The 22,953-nt window shown below is 42.9% G+C and overlaps 1 protein-coding gene across 1 annotated transcript; it reads right to left on the minus strand.

Moving 5' to 3' along the window:
- Nucleotides 1–5: 5 nt before the first annotated feature.
- Nucleotides 6–22,953, minus strand: LOC130205716 (membrane-associated phosphatidylinositol transfer protein 2-like; the record flags this gene model as incomplete). Its single annotated transcript, XM_056433214.1, has 17 exons — nucleotides 22,746–22,953; nucleotides 15,371–15,585; nucleotides 14,527–14,648; nucleotides 13,908–14,141; nucleotides 10,521–10,847; nucleotides 9,523–9,618; nucleotides 5,822–5,926; nucleotides 5,655–5,719; nucleotides 5,032–5,122; nucleotides 4,434–4,587; nucleotides 4,151–4,340; nucleotides 3,938–4,057; nucleotides 3,639–3,850; nucleotides 2,115–2,290; nucleotides 1,090–1,260; nucleotides 865–996; nucleotides 6–46 (listed from the first exon to the last, which is right to left on the minus strand). Coding segments are annotated over exons 1-17 (2,529 nt in total), but the record flags the coding sequence as incomplete, so codon positions are not given.

Here is a 22,953-nt window from a genome sequence, read left to right on the forward strand (position 1 = left end):
GATGGGACCGGGCCGTCCACGGACATGTTTGAGTGAAGAGAATCCGCTGCAGAGACAAGAAGAGAGGAGTGAAAAGTCATTTATTGAGACGAGATGAACGAGAAATAGTCGAGCAGAAATAGAAAATTTGGTCCTTATTTGTTTTCTTTCAACAGTTTTTTTAAAAATACAGTTTAATAATAAATAAAGTTTAAAAGCAAGATCCAGAACCAAAGACTCCTGAGTCTAAATCTGCCGAGCAGCCACCTTGCTAATGTAATAAGGTCAATCTTTCGTATGAGAGCGGTTAACAGCAAAGTATTTGACAGAAGCTACATCAAAGTCAGGTTGTAAACAAGTCAACAGTTTATTTTGAAGTGAAACCCAACGTCTGAGAGCATCTGAATTGTCAACAATTATGACTCATAGCACAGGAAAATAGTGTTTGCACTAAAGTCCATTGGGTCCATTGTTAAAACTTATGAGAATATCTTTACTTCTGGTCTTTGTTTTCTCTTTATAATAAGTTTGGCCAACGGGACAATTTGTTCAAAGTAAAGTGGATTAGCATAACAACGGGGGGAAAGCTTGCCCGGCTCACAAGGCAACAAATTCCACCTACCGGCAACTTTAAAGCTCATTAATTAATATCGTTCATCTTGTTTGTTGAATAACTTCTTCGGTCCAGTGACTTCCTGGAGCCCATGGATCTATATATTTCTCTGACTTGGTAACAGCAGTCTTATTAAAACGGATACAAATAAAGGTTAAAAACTGAATAATTTATTCTGAATAATGAATTGGAATATAGCCAAATTTCAAAGTCTGCAGCAAAAAAAGTTTTATAAAAGAGAAGAAGTAAGCAACAGTTAAAAAAATACGCACTGTCAGTGAGGAGCTGCCAGTTGAGGACGGGCACGGGGATGGAGGTCTCGTTGACGGCGCTGTCCTGGTCGAGGTGGGAAATGGCCCCAACAGACTCCATCAGCAGCTGGGGGTTACTCTGCACGGTCTCCACTAGGAAGGAAGAGAGACACGGAGGACTCGTCACCATGTAGAAGTCGTAAAGCAGTGAAACGCCTCACGTACGTCTCATTTCTATGGACTCACCCAAGAGCGCCGAGTGCCCGTCGCCCAGAGGAAAGCGCTGGTACCGAGGGACACTGAAGGGAGGCAGCAGGTGGAACCGCTTGTCCAGGAGAGGCTCGAGGCGGGAGGCCGACGGGTCGGCGGGATGAAACAGGTTGTAAACCTGCTGGCAGGCCGGGCGCAGAGCGGACACTGGAGAGGGGGAGAAGAGATTTAAAGAAGGGGAAACGGCTGGCTGATAGATGGAACGAGTCATCCGCTTTTATTTATGCCCGGTTTCAAGTTTCAAGTGCATTGCACCTGCAGCTACGCCGAGCAATGATGTCACAGTGCGCTGACACGTGTACCTCAGTAGAGCCAGGAGAGAAACAAGATGTCCAGCTGCTGTCGACTCTGTGTTTCAAGGATTAGGTTCAACTTGTTTTTGCTTTAGTCTCGACAGCTAGACAAGAAGATCTCTATCGCTCTCATATCTGTACGTTAAATATGAAATACCAGCCGGAAGCCGATTAGCTTAGCATAAAGACAGGAAACGGGGGGGAACCGCGAGCCAACCGGCATCTCAAACTCTCGCCAAGAAAAGATGCGACTTGTTTTGTTGTGTTTTTTCTGTATTGTTTTGTTTCATTTGTAGCAATAGTCTTTTTTTACTGTTAGGCAAACTGTTTGACAAAAAACAACCGTGAGAAAACTAAGAAACAGAAAGAGAAAGAATAAACAGCTACAATCATATCTGAACGTAAATTTGTCCAGATGTTGACCCGCCAGCTGCAGGTCAGTGACCTCATCTCCTTTAAACCCCAAAGGACACAAACTACAGTCAGATTCATAGCCAAAACTCTGAGATCAGAAACATGACCTTTGACCCTTGACACCTGACTTGCGGCTGGAGACGAGTATCTCACACAGGAAAAGAATGTGCAAAAAACCACATCCTGCGCATCTGGAAAAATATGTTTATCCACTCGGTCCGAGAGACGAGGAACGCCGTCACGAACCAAACTAAAACTAACAGGTGCACAGGAAGAGGCGCAAACCTTCCTCACCATCTAACGAGGGAATCACAGTCTTCCTCAGCGCGAGCACCAGCCCCAGAGGAGAGCCGAACATGAAGAAGTCCGTCACCTCGAAGTCAAACTTCCCCAGAGAGCCTCCTTCCAGCATCGTGCTGCCGCTGGAGCGCCGCGACCCGGCCTCCCCGTGGAGCACACTGGAGTGAAGGCTGCGCACATGCAAACAGTCGCCGTCAGTTCATGAAACTTTGGAGAACAATATTAACTGACGACTTAGTTTTCATGACAACAACAAAAACAGAACGAAAAGTTGACACGGAGTTGTAAAATTGACTTGTTGATGTTTGTCTTGAATTGTTTGGACGATTTTAATCGACTAAATTCCTCGACAAGAAGAAACATAACAAAAAACATGGTTTGATGACGTAATGGTTTTGCTGTATCTTTAACCCTCCTGTTACCTTTCGGGTCAATTTGACCCCATTCAATGTTTAACGTCGGTGTTCTTTGGGGTCAATTTGACCCCAGGCTGTTTTTCACTGTGTCAAACATAGAAGAAATATCAACTTTTTTATTTATTTAAAGGGCTATTTAGGTAGTCAACAAACAAACATAAAGTACCTCACACTTAAACTTGGAAAACAATATTAATTCTAATAATTTTCTGGAGGTTTTAATTGCTGGGGTCAAATTGACCCCGAGGGTAAAATATGTCAGTAAATGTGAAGGTAACAGGAGGGTTCAACAAACACGTTTCCAATAAAAACACAGTGTAAGGGCCTGAGGGGGAAGGTGGTGGCTGGAGTCGACATTCCGGAAGGCTCCATCCAGTCGTTCAGGAGAGCGTGGGGATCGGTCGTGATCTCCTCATCAGGGAGACAAATAAAGCGACTTCTCCTCTGCCTGAAGAAGCCGGTAAGTCGGCTCGTGGCCCGGCTGAGATAGAGTGTATGAGGAATAGATAAAGCTCCAGACTGAGCTACGCTTTCAGTTCTTTGTTTATTTAATTACAAACTCTTAAACTCTACAGACCTGACTCTGCCTCTGATTGCTGCACTGCCCTAACGGCCGTGTCCTCCATCCCGTCCTGTTACAACGGCTGTAGATGTAACTTTAAGGTCCATTTCGGTTGCTTCTTGCTGTACAGTACGTTACAATGTGCTTGAGTAGTGTGAGTGTGTATTCCTCTCACTCCAACATGTTAACTGTGTGGCTGCAAAAGCTCACAGGGATATTAATAAACGTTGTGCTGCTGTTAAAAGGAGTTGACGGTTCAAGCGTCTTAATCTTCCTCTTCTTGCAAAAGAAATATCAATACTTTGTCTGATATTCGAGCTTCTCCTCTGAGAGGACATGAGTGGACAGGTGGATGGTTGCAGCCTCTGAATGAGCTGTAATGATGATGTTGGTGTGTTGCCTCAAAATGCTCAGAAAACATAACATTTTCACAAAAATTAGACTATAAACGGTCTTTTGCTTTATTTAAAACCAATATAATCATGTAAAATATGACATAACTAATATAAATGTCTACGCGGAGAGTTTGCGCCGTCTCACCTGGACAGGAAGGCCTGGTGATGTTTGATGGTGTCCAGCTCGTACGTGGAGGAGTCGCTGCGCTTGCGTGGGAGTTGTCTCTTGGGGTCGTCGGGGCCCGAGCAGCGGGGGATGTCGATGTTGCTGCGGCTGAGGTGGCGGCTTCCTTCGAGGGACCGCGAGCAAGGAGAGACGCTGTTTATAACGATGCCCGGCGAGAGGAGGTCTGTGTCCTGGGAGACGGAAAGAGACCCAAAATCTCTCGGTCTGGTTTGCCGTGACGTGTGGAATCGGAATGGTCGGAGCGTTGAGCCCGTTACCTGCACACTGATGGCGCTGCCCCGCCTGCTGCTGTTTTGGCTTTCCGACACCGTCACCGAGCTGCTGCACAGAGCGTCGAACCCCAGGATCCCGCCGACACAGTCCCCAATAACACACACCTGCGTCACGGGCACAAACACACGAATCTGCTTCACCTGCACACAAATAACCTCCGGGGGAGAGAATACGAACTTCCGAGTTTCGACACCGACCTGGCCGTTAAAAGACGCTCCCTCGGGAGACTTGACGAAGTCGCCGTACACCTGATTGGCTCGTAAGATGACTGTCGCGACGGCGTCTTGGTACTGGGGCGCGGAGGTAGCCAACAGAGGCAGCGCCGCCAGCGGGATGTGATCCTGACTGCTGGACAGGCAGCCCTCGTCGTAGCTGTAGGGGCTGAGACTGCAGAGAGGAGAGGCGTTGTTGTCGGGCCTCACGCGTCTGTGTTTGACATGTGTGCACAGCAGGTAGAATACTAAAGAGGGAACGGCTCACTTGGAGACGAGTGCGAACGCGTCGACACACACGGCAGGACAGGGCACCATCCGGATGGCGATGCGGCCCAGCGCCGCCGGGTAATGAACCCCCATCACCGTCTCAAAGGCGCCGCTCAGCGTGTTTAGGTCTCCCTGCTTGCTGTTCTGTTCACCTGCAACACAAAAAAACAAGTTGAATTCCTGAACAAACTGCAAGCACAGTTGAGACTCTCTTAATCAAAGTCTGTTTTTTTTGGTCTCCAGCAACTCCTAAGGGAAATATCCGTGTTTGCAGCGGCTAAGTGCTGCACTATGTTCACCAGCTCGCCTCTAACTGTGTCTGTTTCTTCTGGAAACAGCTGCTGGAGAAAAAAAATTATCTGTGAAATCTGTGAGGGAAGCGAAATAGTAAAGTTGTCATCACCGCCAATCCGAATCAGAGCTGAAAGATGCTTTAACGCTTTGAAGGCAAAGAAAACTGCAGATTCAGGTGATAATTATTCGTGGGGTTTGATGCATTTCACAGCACAAAGCGTCCCGTGGAGTTGGATTTTTCGAATCAATGTGAACAAGCGGGACTTTTATAGTAAAGTTGTAGGATTTGGTAGCAGCTGTACCCAAACCAGTGTCCAGGATGTTGCCCCCGTGCAGGACCAGGACGAGGATGTGAGTTTTAGCCGACTGGAGACACTGATGGGACGCGCAATCCTGCAGGTGAGAGGAGAGAAGCCGTTTAACGGGAAGTTCAAGTGGCAGTAAATTGAGATACTCAATATGTCTTTTGAATCATAGTGACCTGAAACTCTTTAACTGTGGGTCAGACGACATAAAGTAATCTGGAGACCTCACTTTGCAGTACGAGGTAAGCTGCAGGCTATTCCCTGGTTGCGATCAGTAACTTCCTTTGGCCAAGAAAGAGAGAGAAGGTGAAGGAACTGTGCATTATAACGAAGCCTTCCCTGAATTTCATTGAGTTTTTACGATGGATAGATGTCCTTTTTAAACCCCCACAGCGTAGCCTGCAATAACCTCAGGGCCCGAAGTTAATGGTTCAAGTGGTCGGCCTCTTGTGAGATGAAACTCAGCTGATTGGCTGCAGCAGAAAGTGGATCCTAATTCCACGACACTGGCAGGATGACTGACAGCAAATTTAGGAGGAGGAGTGTTATCTACAAGCTTTTTAATTAAGGGTGAGAGAGAGAGATATGAATGAAATTAGAAAAAAGTAAAGTAACTGTACCCCCATCTGCCTCTCCTCATTACTCATCACACCGTACTCCCCGCCCAACTCCTGATACAACAGTTCTGTGGAAACATGAATTAATTTAGAGAAGAAAAGTCGATTTAATTAATCTTATTCCTCCGCTCAGGATTGAATGTGAGCGTGAGGACGGCTTGTGCACTGACCTTGTGCCTCGTCCACCTCCATTGTTTCCATCTTATCCATCAGATCGTTGGAGCTCCACTTGGTGATCTCCTTGGCGAACATCTCCTCGTTGTCAGAAAAGTCCTCTGCAAAAGAAACAAATTGAATACAATTAATGAACGACACTCCTCCGCAGGTCATATCTAATAACACAGACCAGAATCAATATAAATGCAATGAAAAAATGAAAAAAATATATTCCTTCTTTTGTTGTCGTCTTTAAATCTGATTCATAGATACAATTACTTGGCTTTCTTTCTGGCAGCTATTTTGAGCATTATTGTTTTTTACAATTACCCCTCTCGGGCGGCACAGTCGAATCTGATTGGTTAAGTCTCGCCTAGACTCGAATCATGTCGTTTTTCCTCTCTTGCTCATTGATCCCCCTTTGCTGAGAAAAAAACGTAAAAACAACAGAACACAATTGGACATAATCAGGCATGAAAACGGGTCAGGGTTGAAAAAGGTGAGAAGGATAGGCGCGCGGGGGGGGGGGGGGGGTGCTGGTGACTTCCACGAACATCGATGTTGGACGTTGTATGATAATCTATAGTTCCTCCATTTTGACACCAAGTCAGTGGGCCCTATAATAATAGTAATATTGTATATAATATAGTCATTCATGAGCCAACTTCCTTTTTTTTTGAGCGTGAACAAGTCTTCAAGTCTTGTGCTCTGCTGAGCCTCGAGTCTGTTCCTTGAGTCTGTTCATCGAGTCTGTTCTGCCTCTACCTGGTTGTCACGATCTTCTAATCCAGGGGTGTCAAACTCATTTTCACCGAGGGCCACATCCGCCTCATGGCTGCCCTCAAAGGGCCGGTTGTCACTAACACGGTATAATTCTAACTACTCCAGAACATATTGTTAAATAACTGTCTTTGCATTTGTTTGTTTATTTAGGTGTACTTATATAAATGTATAACTATATATGCAAATGTATTTAATATTATACAATACATCTATTTTATTTAATTATATTTATTTTAACCCACATTACTTTATCAAAGATCAAACAAACATTATTACATTAACTTTGTGAAAAGCTTTTTCACAGTTGAGACAGGTGGTTCTCCACTGGTCTGGGCAGTGGTTCTCCACTGGTCTGGGCAGTGGTTCTCCACTGGTTTGGGGCAGTGGTTCTCCACTGGTCTGGGGCAGTAGTTCTCCACTGGTTTGGGCAGTGGTTCTCCACTGGTCTGGCTTTGGGACGCACTATCACCCCTGAATGACAAGCTGAGACCTAAATTGAGGGATATTTTTAACTTCTCAAATGTATTTAATGAAAAGATGTTGCAGTTTGAACCTGAGTGTTCAGAATATCACAGTATGCACAACACAACTATTTAGTAATATTCCCTTTTACAGTCAATTATGAACCAACAAGTGAATCTTAAGGACACAAGAATGCCGTCACATAAAATGACGTGGCGGGCCACATTTGGCCCGGGCCATGAGTTTGACACGTGTGTTCTAATCTATGCCATACCTGCCATAAATATCATGATACTGATACAATACCATAAAACAGTACCATAAATACGATCCTGGTATATTTATCTATAATAGTAATAAATAAAATATCTGTATGGTTCACTTTTTACCAACTTTTTCAACACTTAACAAATGGCAGTATTATTAGTATTAGCCTACAAGATATTAATGAAACTACATGGAGCCATCATAGCATTGATTATCACTATGAGACTGTTAGTCTGTATCTGACCAGATGATACAGAGTTCATCAGGATGAGCAGCTGGAGAGTTACAGTAACAGAACTTTACAGACTGAACTTAAACATTTCACTTCTGGCATCTTTTTTATTTTTTATTTTAAAGCCGAAAATTCCGCCACTTAACGGCACTCGCTGCGTAGTGCGCAGACAGCTCGACACGGAGCAGCGCGTGCGCTCTGATCGCTCTTTAATGAAGTATCGATACTAAAATATGCTAAATCACATCGCTCTTAACGTACGGGTACTTTGTTAGGATCGCTCCACCGTGCAGCGTGACAGCAGCAGATAGCGGGCTAACATTCAAGCTAACCTAAACCACCAAACGCTGAAGACATCTTGACGCTGATTGGCCGAGACGCGACACGTGCCCATCAAAGATGTTCTATTGCGAAAAGCACCACTCCACATTTTCTCCGTGTCCCACTCCAATCTCATAAACGCCGGCCGGCCAATTGACCACCCCCCCCTACCCCAAAACAAAAACTCTTCGGATCTACACGATTCACGTCAGTCACCTATTTTGGTTTCAAAACGGCGAATTTCGCCGAAAGGTGAGGGATTCTCATGCCTGCATAATACATATCCTATGGCTTTGCAGGATGATATGTTGTGTAATTGTGGCGCTGTCAGTACATCGTGAGACGGGAAAACACAGTTTCTCGTCCTGCTTGCTCTTCGCGGTTGTAAAAATAACTTCAGGTCCAAGACAGACAGAAGGAGGAGGAGGAGGAGGAGGAGGAGGCACACTGCAACCAGCTGCTGGATGCACAGAGAACAGCTGTTTCTATTTGCCTCCCACAGCTGACTTGAGAGAATCGTTCATGAACTAAAAATATTTCTCGCCTCCGATGCTCCGATTTTGAAATGCTATTTTTTAACGATCTTTTACTTAACAACACATTTTCCGATCACTGCAGTCGCATCGAGCTCCATAGATACAAGATTAGACTATTCGGGGTCAGCCCCGTTCACCTCTATGGATCTGATGGTCTGATACGTCCACGATTTATAGTTCCAGTGCATTAACCTACGATAAAGAAAAGTAAACTAAACTTCCATGAGAACATGAAGCCAACACAGCAGGGCTGAGAAAGGAAACCTTGAGGTGTGGGTCATGCTGAGAGATGTAACACAAGTAAATGATCGAGTCACGTTTGCATGCCGTAAAGCTGTAAAGAAGCAGAAGCACTACTGAACTAGAACGGTCACTCGGTAGAGCGCATACCTTCGCATATCACAAGATTGGGCATTGAATTATGAACATTTTGGCATTAATTGCATGCCAATTGGACAAAAATGTATTGTGCTATGGTAAAAAAAGAGTTTTACCTTTCCATGACCTTGACCTTGACCTTTGACCCGATTGATCCCAAAATCTAATCAAATGGTCCCCGGATAATAACCAATCATCCCACCAAATTCCATGCGATTCAAGAACATTTTGACCTGTTCATGACCTTTGACCTTGACCGTTGACCCGATCGATCCCAAAATCTAGTCAACTGGTCCCCGGATAATAAACAATCATCCCACCAAATTTCATGCGATTCGGTTCAATACTTTTTGAGTTCTGCGAAAGATTTTGACCTGTTCATGACCTTTGACCTTTGACCCGATCGATCCCAAAATCTAATCAACTGGTCCCCGGATAATAAACAATCATCCCACCAAATTTCATGCGATTCGGTTCAATACTTTGAGTTTTGCGAATAACACGCATACAAATAAATAAATAAATAAATACACGGCGATCAAAACATAACCTTCCGCATTTTCAATGCGAAGGTAATAAATAAATACACGGCGATCAAAACATAACCTTCCGCATTTTCAATGCAAAGGTAAATATCATTTATAGCTCTGTGACACAAACAGTGTAAAATCCAGGATAAAGCCGTTGGCTGACGCGTTGTGTTGTGCTTCGTGCAGAGAGCGATGTTTTTTGTTACCGTGAGCGTCAAAGAACTCGTCGTCTGTGCTGTCCTCAGAGTCTCGGGCGATGCTCTGCATCCTCCACTCTGAAATGCTCTGGTGAGAAGGACTTCCTGTGAACACACACAGCACGGCGGGGCATCGGGACGTCAAAGGGGTGGTTTGGATGTCGGCTGTGCTCTCTTCAAAGACACCAGACTCCTTTGACAACAGCAAGGATTCGGCCTCATGGTTTGTGTGTTCGTGTCGCGGTGGCACTTTGGTGTTTTAAAGGGTTCATTTAGATTCACCGACAAGAGAAACTAGACCAGTCGACCAGAAACATTTCGGATCTGTCTGGTAAAATGCCGGCTTTGTCAAAGGAGTCCGGTGTCCAGGGAAGATCACGGCAACAGTTCCCCGTCATAGAGCAGCGTTCATACACATTTTGAACAATGGATTTTCAGGACTTTTCCATAACTTGAAACCAAATTTCCATGACCAAACATTTTTTTTAAATCTCGGTGCATACATGAAAAAGTGAGAACATTAATATTTAAACTAACAATGAGAATTCCAAAGCATACATTATACCCTTAAATGACACAAGTGAATGAGAGACAATAGTTTGATTAAAAGAATAAACATTTATGTCTTTTCAGTTCAGTTTTCGGTTAAATGTGCGAGTATGCCAGGTTATATTTTGAGTGTCATTCTTTAAAAAGCGTATTCATTATTTAAAACTCAGCGTTTTGAACAATGAATTGGCACATATGAATAGAACACATTTCCATGACTTTTCCAAAACGTTGGGGGTTTTTCCCCCCCCCATGACTTTTCCAGGCCTGGAAATAACCATTTAAAGATTCCACGACTTTTCCAGGTCCGTACGAACTCCGTAAAGGTACAAATATTCTAAATTAAGCGTTCACTTCAACTGATGTAGATTCTTTTCAGTGTCTAAATTACGTCCCCTCACACAACCACACTTCTAAACACCCCGACGGTCCCGCGAAAAGCACAAAGTGGTCCTCACCGCCTCTCTTGGACGACCTGTTGGAGGATCTGGAGGACGTGGACCACTGCTTGGTGAGCTCCCCTCGCGTCTCCAGCGAATCTCCCAGCTTTCCTCCTGCGCCTCCTTCCGCCTCGGCGGCCGACCCCGCGGCCTCGGCTCCCTGCCCCTGGTCGACGGAGGAGCCGCTGGTCTCCGTTCCCCCGTCGCTGTACTGGGCCATCTTCTTGGCCAAAGCCAGCTGGGTCTCCAGCTCCAGCTGCCTGATGTCCTCGATGGTCAGGCCGTACCACTCGTCCTGCCAACACCACGCCTGCCGGTGGGCTCGGACCATCACTTTACGCAGGCCTGCAAGGACGGAAAACAAGGATTTTTTGGCATTCTAGTGAGGGGAAAAAAATCATATTCCCATGACATAAATCAACTTAAGTGGGTTAACCTTAAGAATATAGAGTTATGGTTGGCAAAAACAGAATGTCTTGTCAGAGATTCACAGTTAAAAATGTCAGGTAAAGGTCCCGAGCAAAGGTGTCGGTTCAGTTTCAGACATGAAGAGACGCACAGACGTCTGGGCTCTTCAACCAGACAAACAAGGGGCACGCTGTTTGGAAAATAACATATTCAAAAGATTAATTAATCAGAAATGTGTTTTTTACACTGGTTTCATTGGCAGAAGACAGCAGATTGACTTCTCTATCCACAAGCTGTATTTTTATTTATTTTCAAAAATCAAGTTACATTTTTCGTCTTATATGTTGAGTACTTTTAAAAAAATACTTTCAGTGCACTTATCTGATATTACGTCTCCAGTTATACTTTAATATAATTTTAAATGTCCGACAATTACTTGTGTGTTAGAACTATTTTTAGTTGATGATTAACCTCGAATTAATGAGCGCTCCAGAGGGAAAATGTTTCCACATTTAACAGGCTGTTACCACAGCAACCCGTTTGTGAAAACTTGCAAATAATAAAAATATGAATATTGAGAAACGATGGCCTTATTTATAGTTTTTAAACCAGAGCTGATGTGAACTTCAAACAGAAAAGATCTTTACTGCAGCAAACATAACAAATAGTTTTAGCACTTAATTATACACATAATATAAAAATATATATATGTATAAATATATGCATAATATATTAACATATAGGACTAGTGAGAGGACTAGTGAGGTGACTAGTGAGGTGACTAGTGAGAAGAACAGTGAGGTGACTAGTGAGAGGACTAGTGAGAGGAATACTGAGAGGACTAGTGAGAGGAATAGTGAGGTGACTAGTGAGGTGACGAGTGAGAGGAATACTGAGAGGACTAGTGAGAGGAATAGTGAGGTGACTTGTGAGAGGAATACTGAGAGGACTAGTGAGATGAATAGTGAGGTGACTAGTGAGAGGAATACTGAGAGGACTAGTGAGGTGACTAGTGAGGTGACTAGTGAGAGGACTAGTGAGATGAATAGTGAGAGGAATACTGAGAGGACTAGTGAGATGAATAGTGAGGTGACTAGTGAGAGGAATACTGAGAGGACTAGTGAGGTGACTAGTGAGAGGAATACTGAGAGGACTCGTGAGATGAATAGTGAGAGGACTAGTGAGATGAATAGTGAGGTGACTAGTGAGAGGAATACTGAGAGGACTAGTGAGAGGAATAGTGAGGTGACTAGTGAGGTGACTAGTGAGAGGACTAGTGAGGTGAATAGTGAGAGGAATAGTGAGAGGACTAGTGAGATGAATAGTGAGGTGACTAGTGAGATGACTAGTGAGAGGACTAGTGAGAGGAATACTGAGAGGACTAGTGAGCTGAATAGTGAGATGAATAGTGAGGTGACTAGTGAGAGGAATAGTGAGAGGACTAGTGAGGTGAATAGTGAGAGGACTAGTGAGAGGACTAGCGAGAGGACTAGTGAGATGAATAGTGAGATGAATAGTGAGGTGACTAGTGAGGAATAGTGAGAGGAATACTGAGAGGACTAGTGAGATGAATAGTGAGGTGACTAGTGAGATGACTAGTGAGAGGACTAGTGAGGTGAATAGTGAGAGGACTAGTGAGAGGACTAGTGAGAGGACTAGTGAGATGAATAGTGAGATGAATAGTGAGGTGACTAGTGAGGAATAGTGAGAGGAATACTGAGAGGACTAGTGAGATGAATAGTGAGGTGACTAGTGAGATGACTAGTGAGAGGACTAGTGAGGTGAATAGTGAGAGGACTAGTGAGAGGACTAGTGAGATGAATAGTGAGAGGACTAGTGAGATGAATAGTGAGGTGACTAGTGAGAGGAATAGTGAGAGGAATACTGAGAGGACTAGTGAGATGAATAGTGAGGTGACTAGTGAGAGGAATAGTGAGAATAATAGTGAGGTGACTAGTGAGGTGACTAGTGAGAGGACTAGTGAGGGCAGGTACAACTAAAGACCAAAGACACTTCCTGCAGGACGCCTCTCCGAGAAGACGTCTGGCTGCGTGAGATAACAGACTGGTTTCATTTCCTGCTGCGGCTGAAGACTGTTGACACTGCGCCGGCCCTCCGCTCGCTTTACTTCCAGACTAATGAAGCAGCAGCTGCTCCGTCTCCATGTGTTTCTCACTCTGTGGTCTAATCAACAGATCTTCAACCACTAAATGTGTTAGTTTCTTCTGGCCACCTCCACACGCAGGCTTTAACAGAACTTATCCTTTTTATAATATCAGCTCTATCTGAAATATTCGTCTAAGACTTAATTATCACATACAAGTTCGAACATATTGTCTTTGTTATAAATTGGGGTGCGTGATGCAGAATCTCACAAGCTGTATTAACCTGTCAGTGGTTATTTCCAAAGAAGTATTCATATGTATATTTATGTTTTTATGTTTATTATTATTATGATTTTTTTTTTGTAATTACAAAGTTTTTAATACGATCATTTTCAGGGTTATCCTAATTATTTGGGGGTAATCACTTTTCAGGATGTTTCCTACATTTTTAGGGTTATCATTGAAAAATGTTGTATTAAACATTTGTTTTTTAAAATGTTTTCATTATTTTCTATTAAAAACACAGATAAACAGAAGAGGGAAATATTTTCCAACTGGAGACGAATAACGCAAAAGAAAAATAATAAATATTTCTCAATATTTGTTTTTTACAATTATTTTTGTTTTATTTGTTCACGATTTTTTAAGATTATTTCCAACTTTTCAGAAATTTCTCTACACTTTTCAAATGACATATTCCCCATGTCTGCATTGGCTTTTTTAGTTACTCTCACTATTATTATTGCTTTGACTGTTTAGGGTCATCACTGTATTAAAAACAAAATGTATCCACAAATCCCCATGCTTATCTTGTAACTTTAATTATTTCAGACTTTTCATGGATATACTCATACTTTACGAAAGTATTGACGCACACGTGTGCCATACCTACCCACGTCGTGTATGAAGCGCTCGATCTTGGACTGCATGCCCCAGTATCTGAACTCCACTTTGCAGAGCTTGTAGGCGCACATGACGGGACATTCGCCGGGATCCTGGTTGATCTCCTCGATCCAGTCGTCCGACAGCGGGCCCCGTTTGGTTTTCAGCGACTGGTAGAGTTTGGGGTCTTCCTCCACCAGGTACTCATGAGGAGTGATGTAGTCCTTCACGATGTCTATGGGGTCTGCAACAGGGGAGGGGGGGGGAGAACAAACATATCATTAATCACGTCAGACCGCTAACCTGACGCAGATGTGAGCGGCAGGCGTGAGCAGCACAGATGTCACAGCACCTGTCTGAAAAGGTGTGTGAGAGATTTATGTAACGACTCCCTGCGGTGAGTGCGTCTGCACATTTCTCCTGCAGCCCGGTGAAGTTTAGTATTCAGAGGCTCAACACAAAGTCTGCCTCACTCCGCCTCACTCCGCCTCCCTCTACATCACGCCACTGTCTGGGTGTTCGCCGCACATGCCAGCGACAAGATCCGACTCCTGATGCTGCTCACAATTTAAACAGCGGCGGGTTTTCACGGCGGCGGCGGCGGGCGTGTTCTCGTGCGCGTGACTCACCCACAGTCCTCTGTCTCTTTTCAGCAGAAGACATGTTGAAGACGTCCACTTGGTTTCCGGTATCTGGTTTGTAATACGTCTCGATGTCTATCGAGAACTTCTCTACAAAGGGACAGGTGTACCTGGGAAACAAAAAGAGAAATTCATACTTAGAAGCATGGATATGCCTTTTTATTATTCTATTTTATTACATTTCTTTATTTAGTTTGTATCCCTCTGTTGTTGTTCCCATAATTGCCTTTTGCTTTTGTGTGTCCTACATGTGTTTAAGTTAACAAGGCGCCAGTGTATGTTCTCTGATTTATTTTTCACGTCTTGTCATTTTGTATTCGTTTTTTACAGCGTGTATTTACTTTGTTTTATTATTATTAGTCATTATTGTTATCAATTTAATCAAATGTATTAGTGAACAAAAATAAGTCGTGATATTTGTCCCTGAAGCAGTTTATGGGGGGAAAAAGATTAAATACTTGAAGGAATACACCAAGCTGTGAAAATGTGGTCTATTGTACAAATTCACTCATCTGGAGGAGAGGATATAAAGAGTTGATTATTCAGCTGAAATTGTTCCAATTAAAGAAAAGGCCCCATCAAAAATATCTAGTGAGTGTTACTTCATCCATTTATGAATCTAGAAGTCATAAAAGAAAACCATTAACAAAGTTATATTTCTGAGAAGTTCAGTCTTTCTATTTTAAAATAGGGCAAGTTGCCTAAAACCACTGTATGTACTATTTCCAAAAGTGTTAACAAAAGTTTTAGCCCAGGGATGATTTTAGTCCAAAGTCATAATTGTGTGTGTGTGTGTGTGTGTGTTTGATGACTCGTCGTCCTCCTTCCTCACCGGGTTCGTGTGTATGGGTAGGCGTTCCAGGACTCCTCCTCCACGCGGAGGGCAGCTTGAGGCAGAATGGCACAGAACCAGGACGGCATGTGTTTGCCGATGTGGTAGACCTTGCGCGTGTACTGACCCGATCCTCCGGGTCCGTCCTCATACGGCTTGTTCTCCAGGATCTCCACCCCGCTGCCCTCGCCGCAGCTCTCCTCTCGGCTCTTTTTCTGCAACAACAATACAGAGGGAGGAGGAGATGATGGAGGAGACGGAGGCACTGCTTAGATTCAACAACAATGTTTGTCACACTCTTTCTGGAGGTTTGGTTTCATCCCAGAAATCAGAGGTTCCACCCGCTTCTAAAAAAAGAAAATGCTCGTATTTAATTTGTATTTATTTGGTTTATTTGATAGAGACCTCAAGCTTTACGATGATTAATGTTGTACATTACAGTACAAGAAGGAACAAACATCCATTGAGGAAGATTCTAAAAAATAAGCTTTATTGCCCAAATATGTGTCAACAGACAAAGGAATTTCACACAAGTCGTGAACAAATGTAAATATAAACATTATCTAACAGGGCTCCAGACTAACTTTTTTTACTAGGAGCACAGTGGCCCCTAACTTAAAATTTTAGGGGCGCAAGCAGAAAATTTAGGGGCGCACACAGGGTTATTCCTGGGTCAAAATGGGTCTTCGGTGCTCCCCAAAAAAAATGTTTGCGCGCTATGCGCGCACCGTCTATTCGTGCAGGTCGAGCTATTGAGTGAGTGATCAGCAGCTGGCCGCTCTGTCCATTCACGCACCTCACTGTTGTGTATTGATCAGACAAGAAGACACGCTTATCAACTCCAGTGTTTCCCCTACCATTATAACAGGGTGAAATCTCCACCCGCCACTCTGTAATTTTCGTCTACCCCCGTCAACAATTCTCGGCTCGCGTGACAGAGCGATGCGCGCACCGACATCGAAGTTCTGCCGTGATGCGCGCACACGGGTGAGCACACTCTCACCACCACCCCCCCCACCCATTGATTGAATGCATTCATAGAAAGCAGTTTCTTTTAGGAAACGGAATCAAAAATAAATATTACTATGCAGCACGTTCTCTTTTCAATACCATCTAGGGTTTGATGATGTTATGATTAGAGCTGTACCGATCAGGTTTTTGGTGCCGATCACCGATCACTGAAATCAGTATCTGCCGATCACCGATAATTCAAGATTTCAAGATTCAAGATTCAAACTGCAGCGGGTCCATTGAAGCATTCTATTTATTGTGTAGCATTATTGCCTAGGACTATGAGGAAATACATATATAAAGCAACTCAAACATTAAAGAAATTACAGATTTCTTTAAACATTTAGGACTTTTACTTTGAAAAATGTCCTAATTGATACATTAAAATTGTTTGATTGCTATTGTAGGGGATTTCAGATATGTATGGAACACATCTGCATTATTCATTTCCTGGAACTCTTGGGGAAATCTATATACAGGACTTTTCTTAACATACAAAAGTCTGACATTTTTATAAACTCTTCCTTGGTCCAGTAAAAATGTTTTAATGTTAGCATAATTTAAGCTAAATCTCAGAAATGATCTATAAAGATACATCAGTTCATTGTTTACTTTTATATGTTCGTGTATGATTTGTCGACATCTTATTTTGATAAACGGATGTTGTTTCACGTGGTTCTTTCCGCTAACTTTGCAAAACCGGATGTTGTCACTTAGATCCTTCCGCTAACTTTATCAAAATCCTCGCGCGCTCCCGATCGAATGCGTTTACCGTGAGCGACAGTGTATAGGGGCTCAGACATGTGAGAGTCGGCTGAGTTGACCCAAAGATTCAACTCGGGGGACGGGGACGCCGCTCGGTGGTGAGGATCCCCTCTGACCTCTCACTCTGCGGCCCTCGCCCTCGTTGTCTCCGCTGCGGTGCGCCTCTTTTCACACATTAGCCCCCCCCCCCCCCCCCGCTCTCACACACAGGCCAGCCTTCTGCTTCGGTTTTCGTCTCCTTTCTTCTTCTTCTGGAGTTAATGTCGGTTAGCAAACCAGTCATTCAGGCATTACCGCTAACTATAGTGGGCTGAAGTGTAGAACAAGTTTGTCAGCAACAAAAATATTTCATAACAAAAAAAAGAAATCTGCTAATTTACTGGTCGCGCATGCGCGAGTTGATGAAAAATTTACTCGCACTGTGTCTAATTTTAGGCGCAAAATGCGACCATTTGGTCGCAGTCTGGAGCCCTGTCTAATATATACATAAAAAGTAGTGGTGTATAGTAACAAAGTAGAAATGCTTTGTTACTGTACTTAAGTAGGTTGTTTTGGATATCTGTACTTTACTTTCTATTTATATTTCTGTTTACTTTCACTTCACTACATTTTGCAAAGAAAACTGGTACATTTCCCCTGAAACCTTCGTTACTTACTACAAAATAAAATCTCTATAAACAAAATACATATAAATAAAATGATATCTGTATCTATCTCTATATAAATATATTTTTTTAAAGCAACAATACAATGAAAAAAAGAAGTCTATAAACGAGTAAAGCTGATTGGATGGATGACATGTACATAATATATACATCTATATGCTGTGTATAGTACTCTCTATAACTGGATCCTGTACACTTCACTTGTTTTTATGTTGATGTTCTGTTTCAATGTTGTTTTTATCTTTCATACTTTTATCCTGTATCCTGTTTGATTTTATTGTAAGGTGACCTTGGGTGACTTGAAAGGCGCCTCCAAATAGAATGTATTATTATTATTATTATTATTATATAGCGCGTACAATGTATACCGTCAGCAACAGATATTCAAAAACTAATTAAGCAAAAAACACTAAGATTACAGTCCTTCAATGCTGCAGTGGATATTTTGGCACGAGAGGGTGGCTCTGCATATGGAGATCAAAACAAGACGTGTGAAGCGTTTTTAACCTTTCCATAACACAAGTGTTCGTGTGATGATGAATTGATTAAACCGCGTGATTATCTGCTCAAACGTGAGCCGGCTAACGAGCTACAGCGACAGCTGAGGGACGCTGGTCCCGGTCGCACGAAAGGAGTTCCTCCTCCGCTGCTCCTTCGACGAGCTGGAAAGAAGAAGAAAACAAGCTGCCGCACAGCCTCTTTATTCCTCCTCGGCTCCCGTCGCCTCGTATTCATCTCTCCTCACCTTCTGCGCTAAATAATCTAAACTCGGTTAACTGTTTTGATTTTTACGGATGAGTTCAGGGCTTAAAGTAATCTATTTTATGGGGTCAAATCTGAGGTTTTTCTCATCCCCGGCATGTGTCCTTCTCTAATAAAAGGCAGCAGATGGTTCAACCCGACAGATCCTGTAACACTGAGCTCTGTATTAAACCTGTTGCTTCACAGAGGGAGAAGTGGATTACAGCATCCGTTTATAAACACATCTCCTTGTGGAGCCTCTCCATACAGACGGGATCCGCCTGGGTCCACCGGCGTTTATATGGCTGGGATAATATGTGAACCTCGTCCAGGATCTGAGACAGGAGCCTCATTTGTTTACCTTAAAGTTCACGGCGATGCGATCAACTGGCGGTGAAACAAGCCATCAATTAATCAACTAATCCGTTTTTTATTTCATCAACCTTCTGCTTCCAGCTGCTTTTCTTTTTTTAAGTAAAAAAATGTTTCCGGGAAATGTGATTTTCTCAAATATGTCTTACAGGCTGTTAAATTATTCGTCATATTTCTAAAATAACCTTTGATATGTTTCAATACATGCACTTTATGCAGCCTTTTTTGCAAACTGGTGCCCAAAACATAAATGACCGAATGCACTTTAGATTAACCCTCCTGTTACCTTTAGGGTCAATTTGACCCCATTCAATGTTTAACGTCGGTGTTCTTTTGGGTCAATTTGACCCCATGCTGTTTTTCACTGAGTCAAACATATAAGAAATATCAACTTTTTTATATATTTAAAGGGCTATTTAGGTAGTCAACAAACAAACATAAAGTACCTCACACTTAAACTTGGGAAACAATATTAATTCTAATAATTTTCTGGAGGTTTTAATAGCTGGGGTCAAATTGACCCCGAGGGTAAAATATGTTAGTAAATGTAAAGGTAACAGGAGGGTTAAATCAACGAATTCAATCTCAAATCTTTTCCCGCACAAGCCACTAAACTTCAATCTTACCAGAAAAAAGATGGCCGCGCGGTTGATATACCGCATATTCTGCCGCGACACCGATGATTGAAAAGCCGTTTCATTCCTTTCATTGCGATGCGCTGCGGGGTCGAGTTATGGCACATCACAAATACAAATCATCGCGATCGTTATTAACGGCGAGAGGGGCGCTCGGGGTCAAGAATGAGAGCTCGGATTGAACACGGAGCCGTCTCTCCTGAAGACTTCAGGGAGGTGATATCAGTAATGAAGGTCAGGAGGCAAACAGATGGAAAATCGTCGTAATCTAGCGGGTAATGTAATTTAGGCGAGGAAATAAGGGCCTTAAATTACCCTCCTCGTGTCTGCTGCAGTACAGGAGAAAGAGGATCTGACGACACAGCATTTCTCCAGGCACTTTAAGGTTTATGAATCTTTATGAAAAACAACAGATATTAGATATGTGTTGTATGTTTAATGTTTACTCTTCTATACTTGTCCAACAGTCAGAGACAACAAGAATGAGAAGCTAAATGCTTCTCATTCTTGTTGTGCTTCTTTAACCTGCATTCTCTCTACTGTCCACCAGGGGGCGACTCCTCTGGTTGTATAGAAGTCTATATAAAATGACTACTTCTCTCTCGATTTATTCCCTCAGTAAACATTGTAAAGATGAGTGTATGGTCTCCATCTATAGTTTCAAGCTACATGTACGCTCTCAGCGATAACGTTACTGCTCACTTCACACTCGCATATACACACTCGCACACACACACTCGCACACACACACACGCACACACACACTCGCAAAAGTTATGCACACGACCGGCTATTATTCCTTAAAAATGGGTTCACTATATATGATAAATCCGGGGCGCTGTCCGTGGTGCTGAAGTAGCTTCACGTCTCAGATAAGAACAGGAAGCTTCATGGAAAATATGCAGGTGAGGAAAGACTGAATATAAAGTAAGAACTCTTGATATAACTTTAGTTTACAGGTCAGTGTTTTCTGAATTATCCCCCGAAAACATTTACTCATAAATTTCATGGAACGAACAATTTAATTACATGCAGAAATGTGTTAATAGACAAACATATAATTCAACATACACTACCGTTCAAAAGTTTGGGGTCATCCAGACAATTTCATGTCTTCCATGAAAACTTTTATGTATCAAATGAATTGAAAATTGAATATAAAATATAGTCAAGACATTGACAAGGTTAGAAATAATGATTAATATTTGAAGTATTAATTTTGTTCTTCAAACTTCAAGCTCAAAGGAAGGCCAGTTGTATAGCTTATATCACCAGCATAACTGTTTTCAGCTGTGCTAACATAATTGCACAAGGGTTTTCTAATCAGATATTAGTCTTCTAAGGCGATTAGCAAACACAATGTACCATGAGAACACTGGAGTGATCGTTGATGGAAATGGGCCTCTATACACCTCTGGAGATATTTCATTAGAAACCAGACGTTTCCACCTAGAATAGTCATTTACCACATTAACAATGTATAGTGTGTATTTTTGATTAATGTTATCTTTATTGAAAAAACAGTGCTTTTCTTTGAAAAATAAAGACATTTCTCAGTGACCCCAAACTTTTGAACGGTAGTGTATGTATCGAACAACACTATCAATAAGAAATGAATTATGAATACATATTTATTCCGGTTTCCATTAAGCTGTTCTTTCCTTTAATTTGTACCGTGGCGTACACCATTAGTTATTTCCAGGAATCTTACGAGGCAATCATTTGGATATTGTTAAATGGAGAGAAAAAAAGCATCGATGAGAAGATTTATCCAGTTTGAAACACACAACAACAGTTCAAGAGAAAGAGCTAATATTCAGAAAGCTAAAAGAAGACGAGAAGCGGACAGAAGGAGGAAAAATGAGAAGAATCAGTCGAAGAAAATCAAGATCCGGTTTTGTGCAGACGCTCTGTGGAATCGTAATGGGTCTGGCTCTGCTGAGGGTCTCGGTTCTGAGCCGGCCCTGAATTATTTATGTGACACCGCAAGGTGAGCATAAACCGGGGGTACGCAGCGCTCCTCCTCAGGCCGAGCGGAGCACCGGAGGAACCTCGTGCATCGAACGTTATCGCCGGCCCGGCGCGTCGCACGCCACAACGTTACCATGGTAACGCCGGCTGCGCCTCAGTCCGTCCACGTCGCTCTCGCTCCCTCTCGTTCCGCCCGAGTCGCAAACAAATGATGCCATGCTGCAACTGATGTCACCAGTTGCCATGGTAACCGGCACTCAGCTGTGACGCTGAGCCGGAGGAGGGGTCCAGTAGTGTGTGTGTGTGTAATAAGGTGCATTATCAAAGCTGATATTTTGGTTGTTGGAGATTTATTTTGCACCCTTTTGTCCATGTAAGTTTGGTTTTATATTCTTCATATAGCTTTACAGTCCATATAAAATTCTGCCATGCTGATTCATTGTACTGTAATTTATTATATTGATCTATTCTGAACACACATCTATTGCATATCCGTTCGTGCAGGAGGAGAGACACCTCTTCCTGAGGTTTCTTGACATTCTTTTCCGGTTCACTTGGGAGTTTTTCAAAGGATTTAGAATTATTTTTTAAAACTACATATTAAAGCTATTGTTGGGATTACAATTTTTTTATTATTAATTACTGCACATGCTCAGTAACAAAGTCTAAAAAAAACATACAAAAAAGTAGTCCTAATGATTCAACCAGTCTTAAATGAAAATATGAACATAATAACAAACTCATTTTCTAGGTTATTTTGTAAAGAGTTTATATATATATATATATAAATAAATTAATATATATATATATATATATTGAATCACACAAACTTAAAGATTTCTTGTCTTTGTTTATGGCTAAAAAGCAAATAATTAAATTAGTTAGTTTTTACTCTTCTGTATTTATTCGCTGAACAAAAATCCCTTCTTCCTCTTCATTCTTTCAGTGGGTGTTCTTACAGCACATGTGTGAGTGGATTTGCACCAAATTATGAAACGGAACACAATCCACGGGCATATGGTCGCACCATCTGCTCTGCAGAGCAACGCTGGCCCTGTGGCTCTTTCGACCGTGTTCTCCTCCGCCCTTGTCCTGGTGCAGGAGGACACAGCCACGCTTTAAACTCTCGACCTCCCCCCTCCCCTCCCCAACCTGCACGCACAAACCTGTAGCTGTTGTCTGTGGGGGGAGGGGAGGGGGAGAAAACCCACTCACCTGGATCATGTAGAGCTGAGCGATGCGGTACTCCTCCACGCTCATCGGCATGGGGATGCGATACTCCTTGATCAGCATGGTGCTGCTGGAGGCGGGACCGTGTGTCCGGAGTGTAAAGCGGGTCGACGCTCCTCTCGGTCGGCTTTGCTACCCGAGCAGCATGTTCAGACGGCGGGGACGGGAGTCATTCACGCCTGAGGAGACCAGA

The sequence above is a fragment of the Pseudoliparis swirei genome, chromosome 15 (assembly GCF_029220125.1).
Source record: "Pseudoliparis swirei isolate HS2019 ecotype Mariana Trench chromosome 15, NWPU_hadal_v1, whole genome shotgun sequence".
Taxonomy (NCBI): domain Eukaryota; kingdom Metazoa; phylum Chordata; class Actinopteri; order Perciformes; family Liparidae; genus Pseudoliparis; species Pseudoliparis swirei.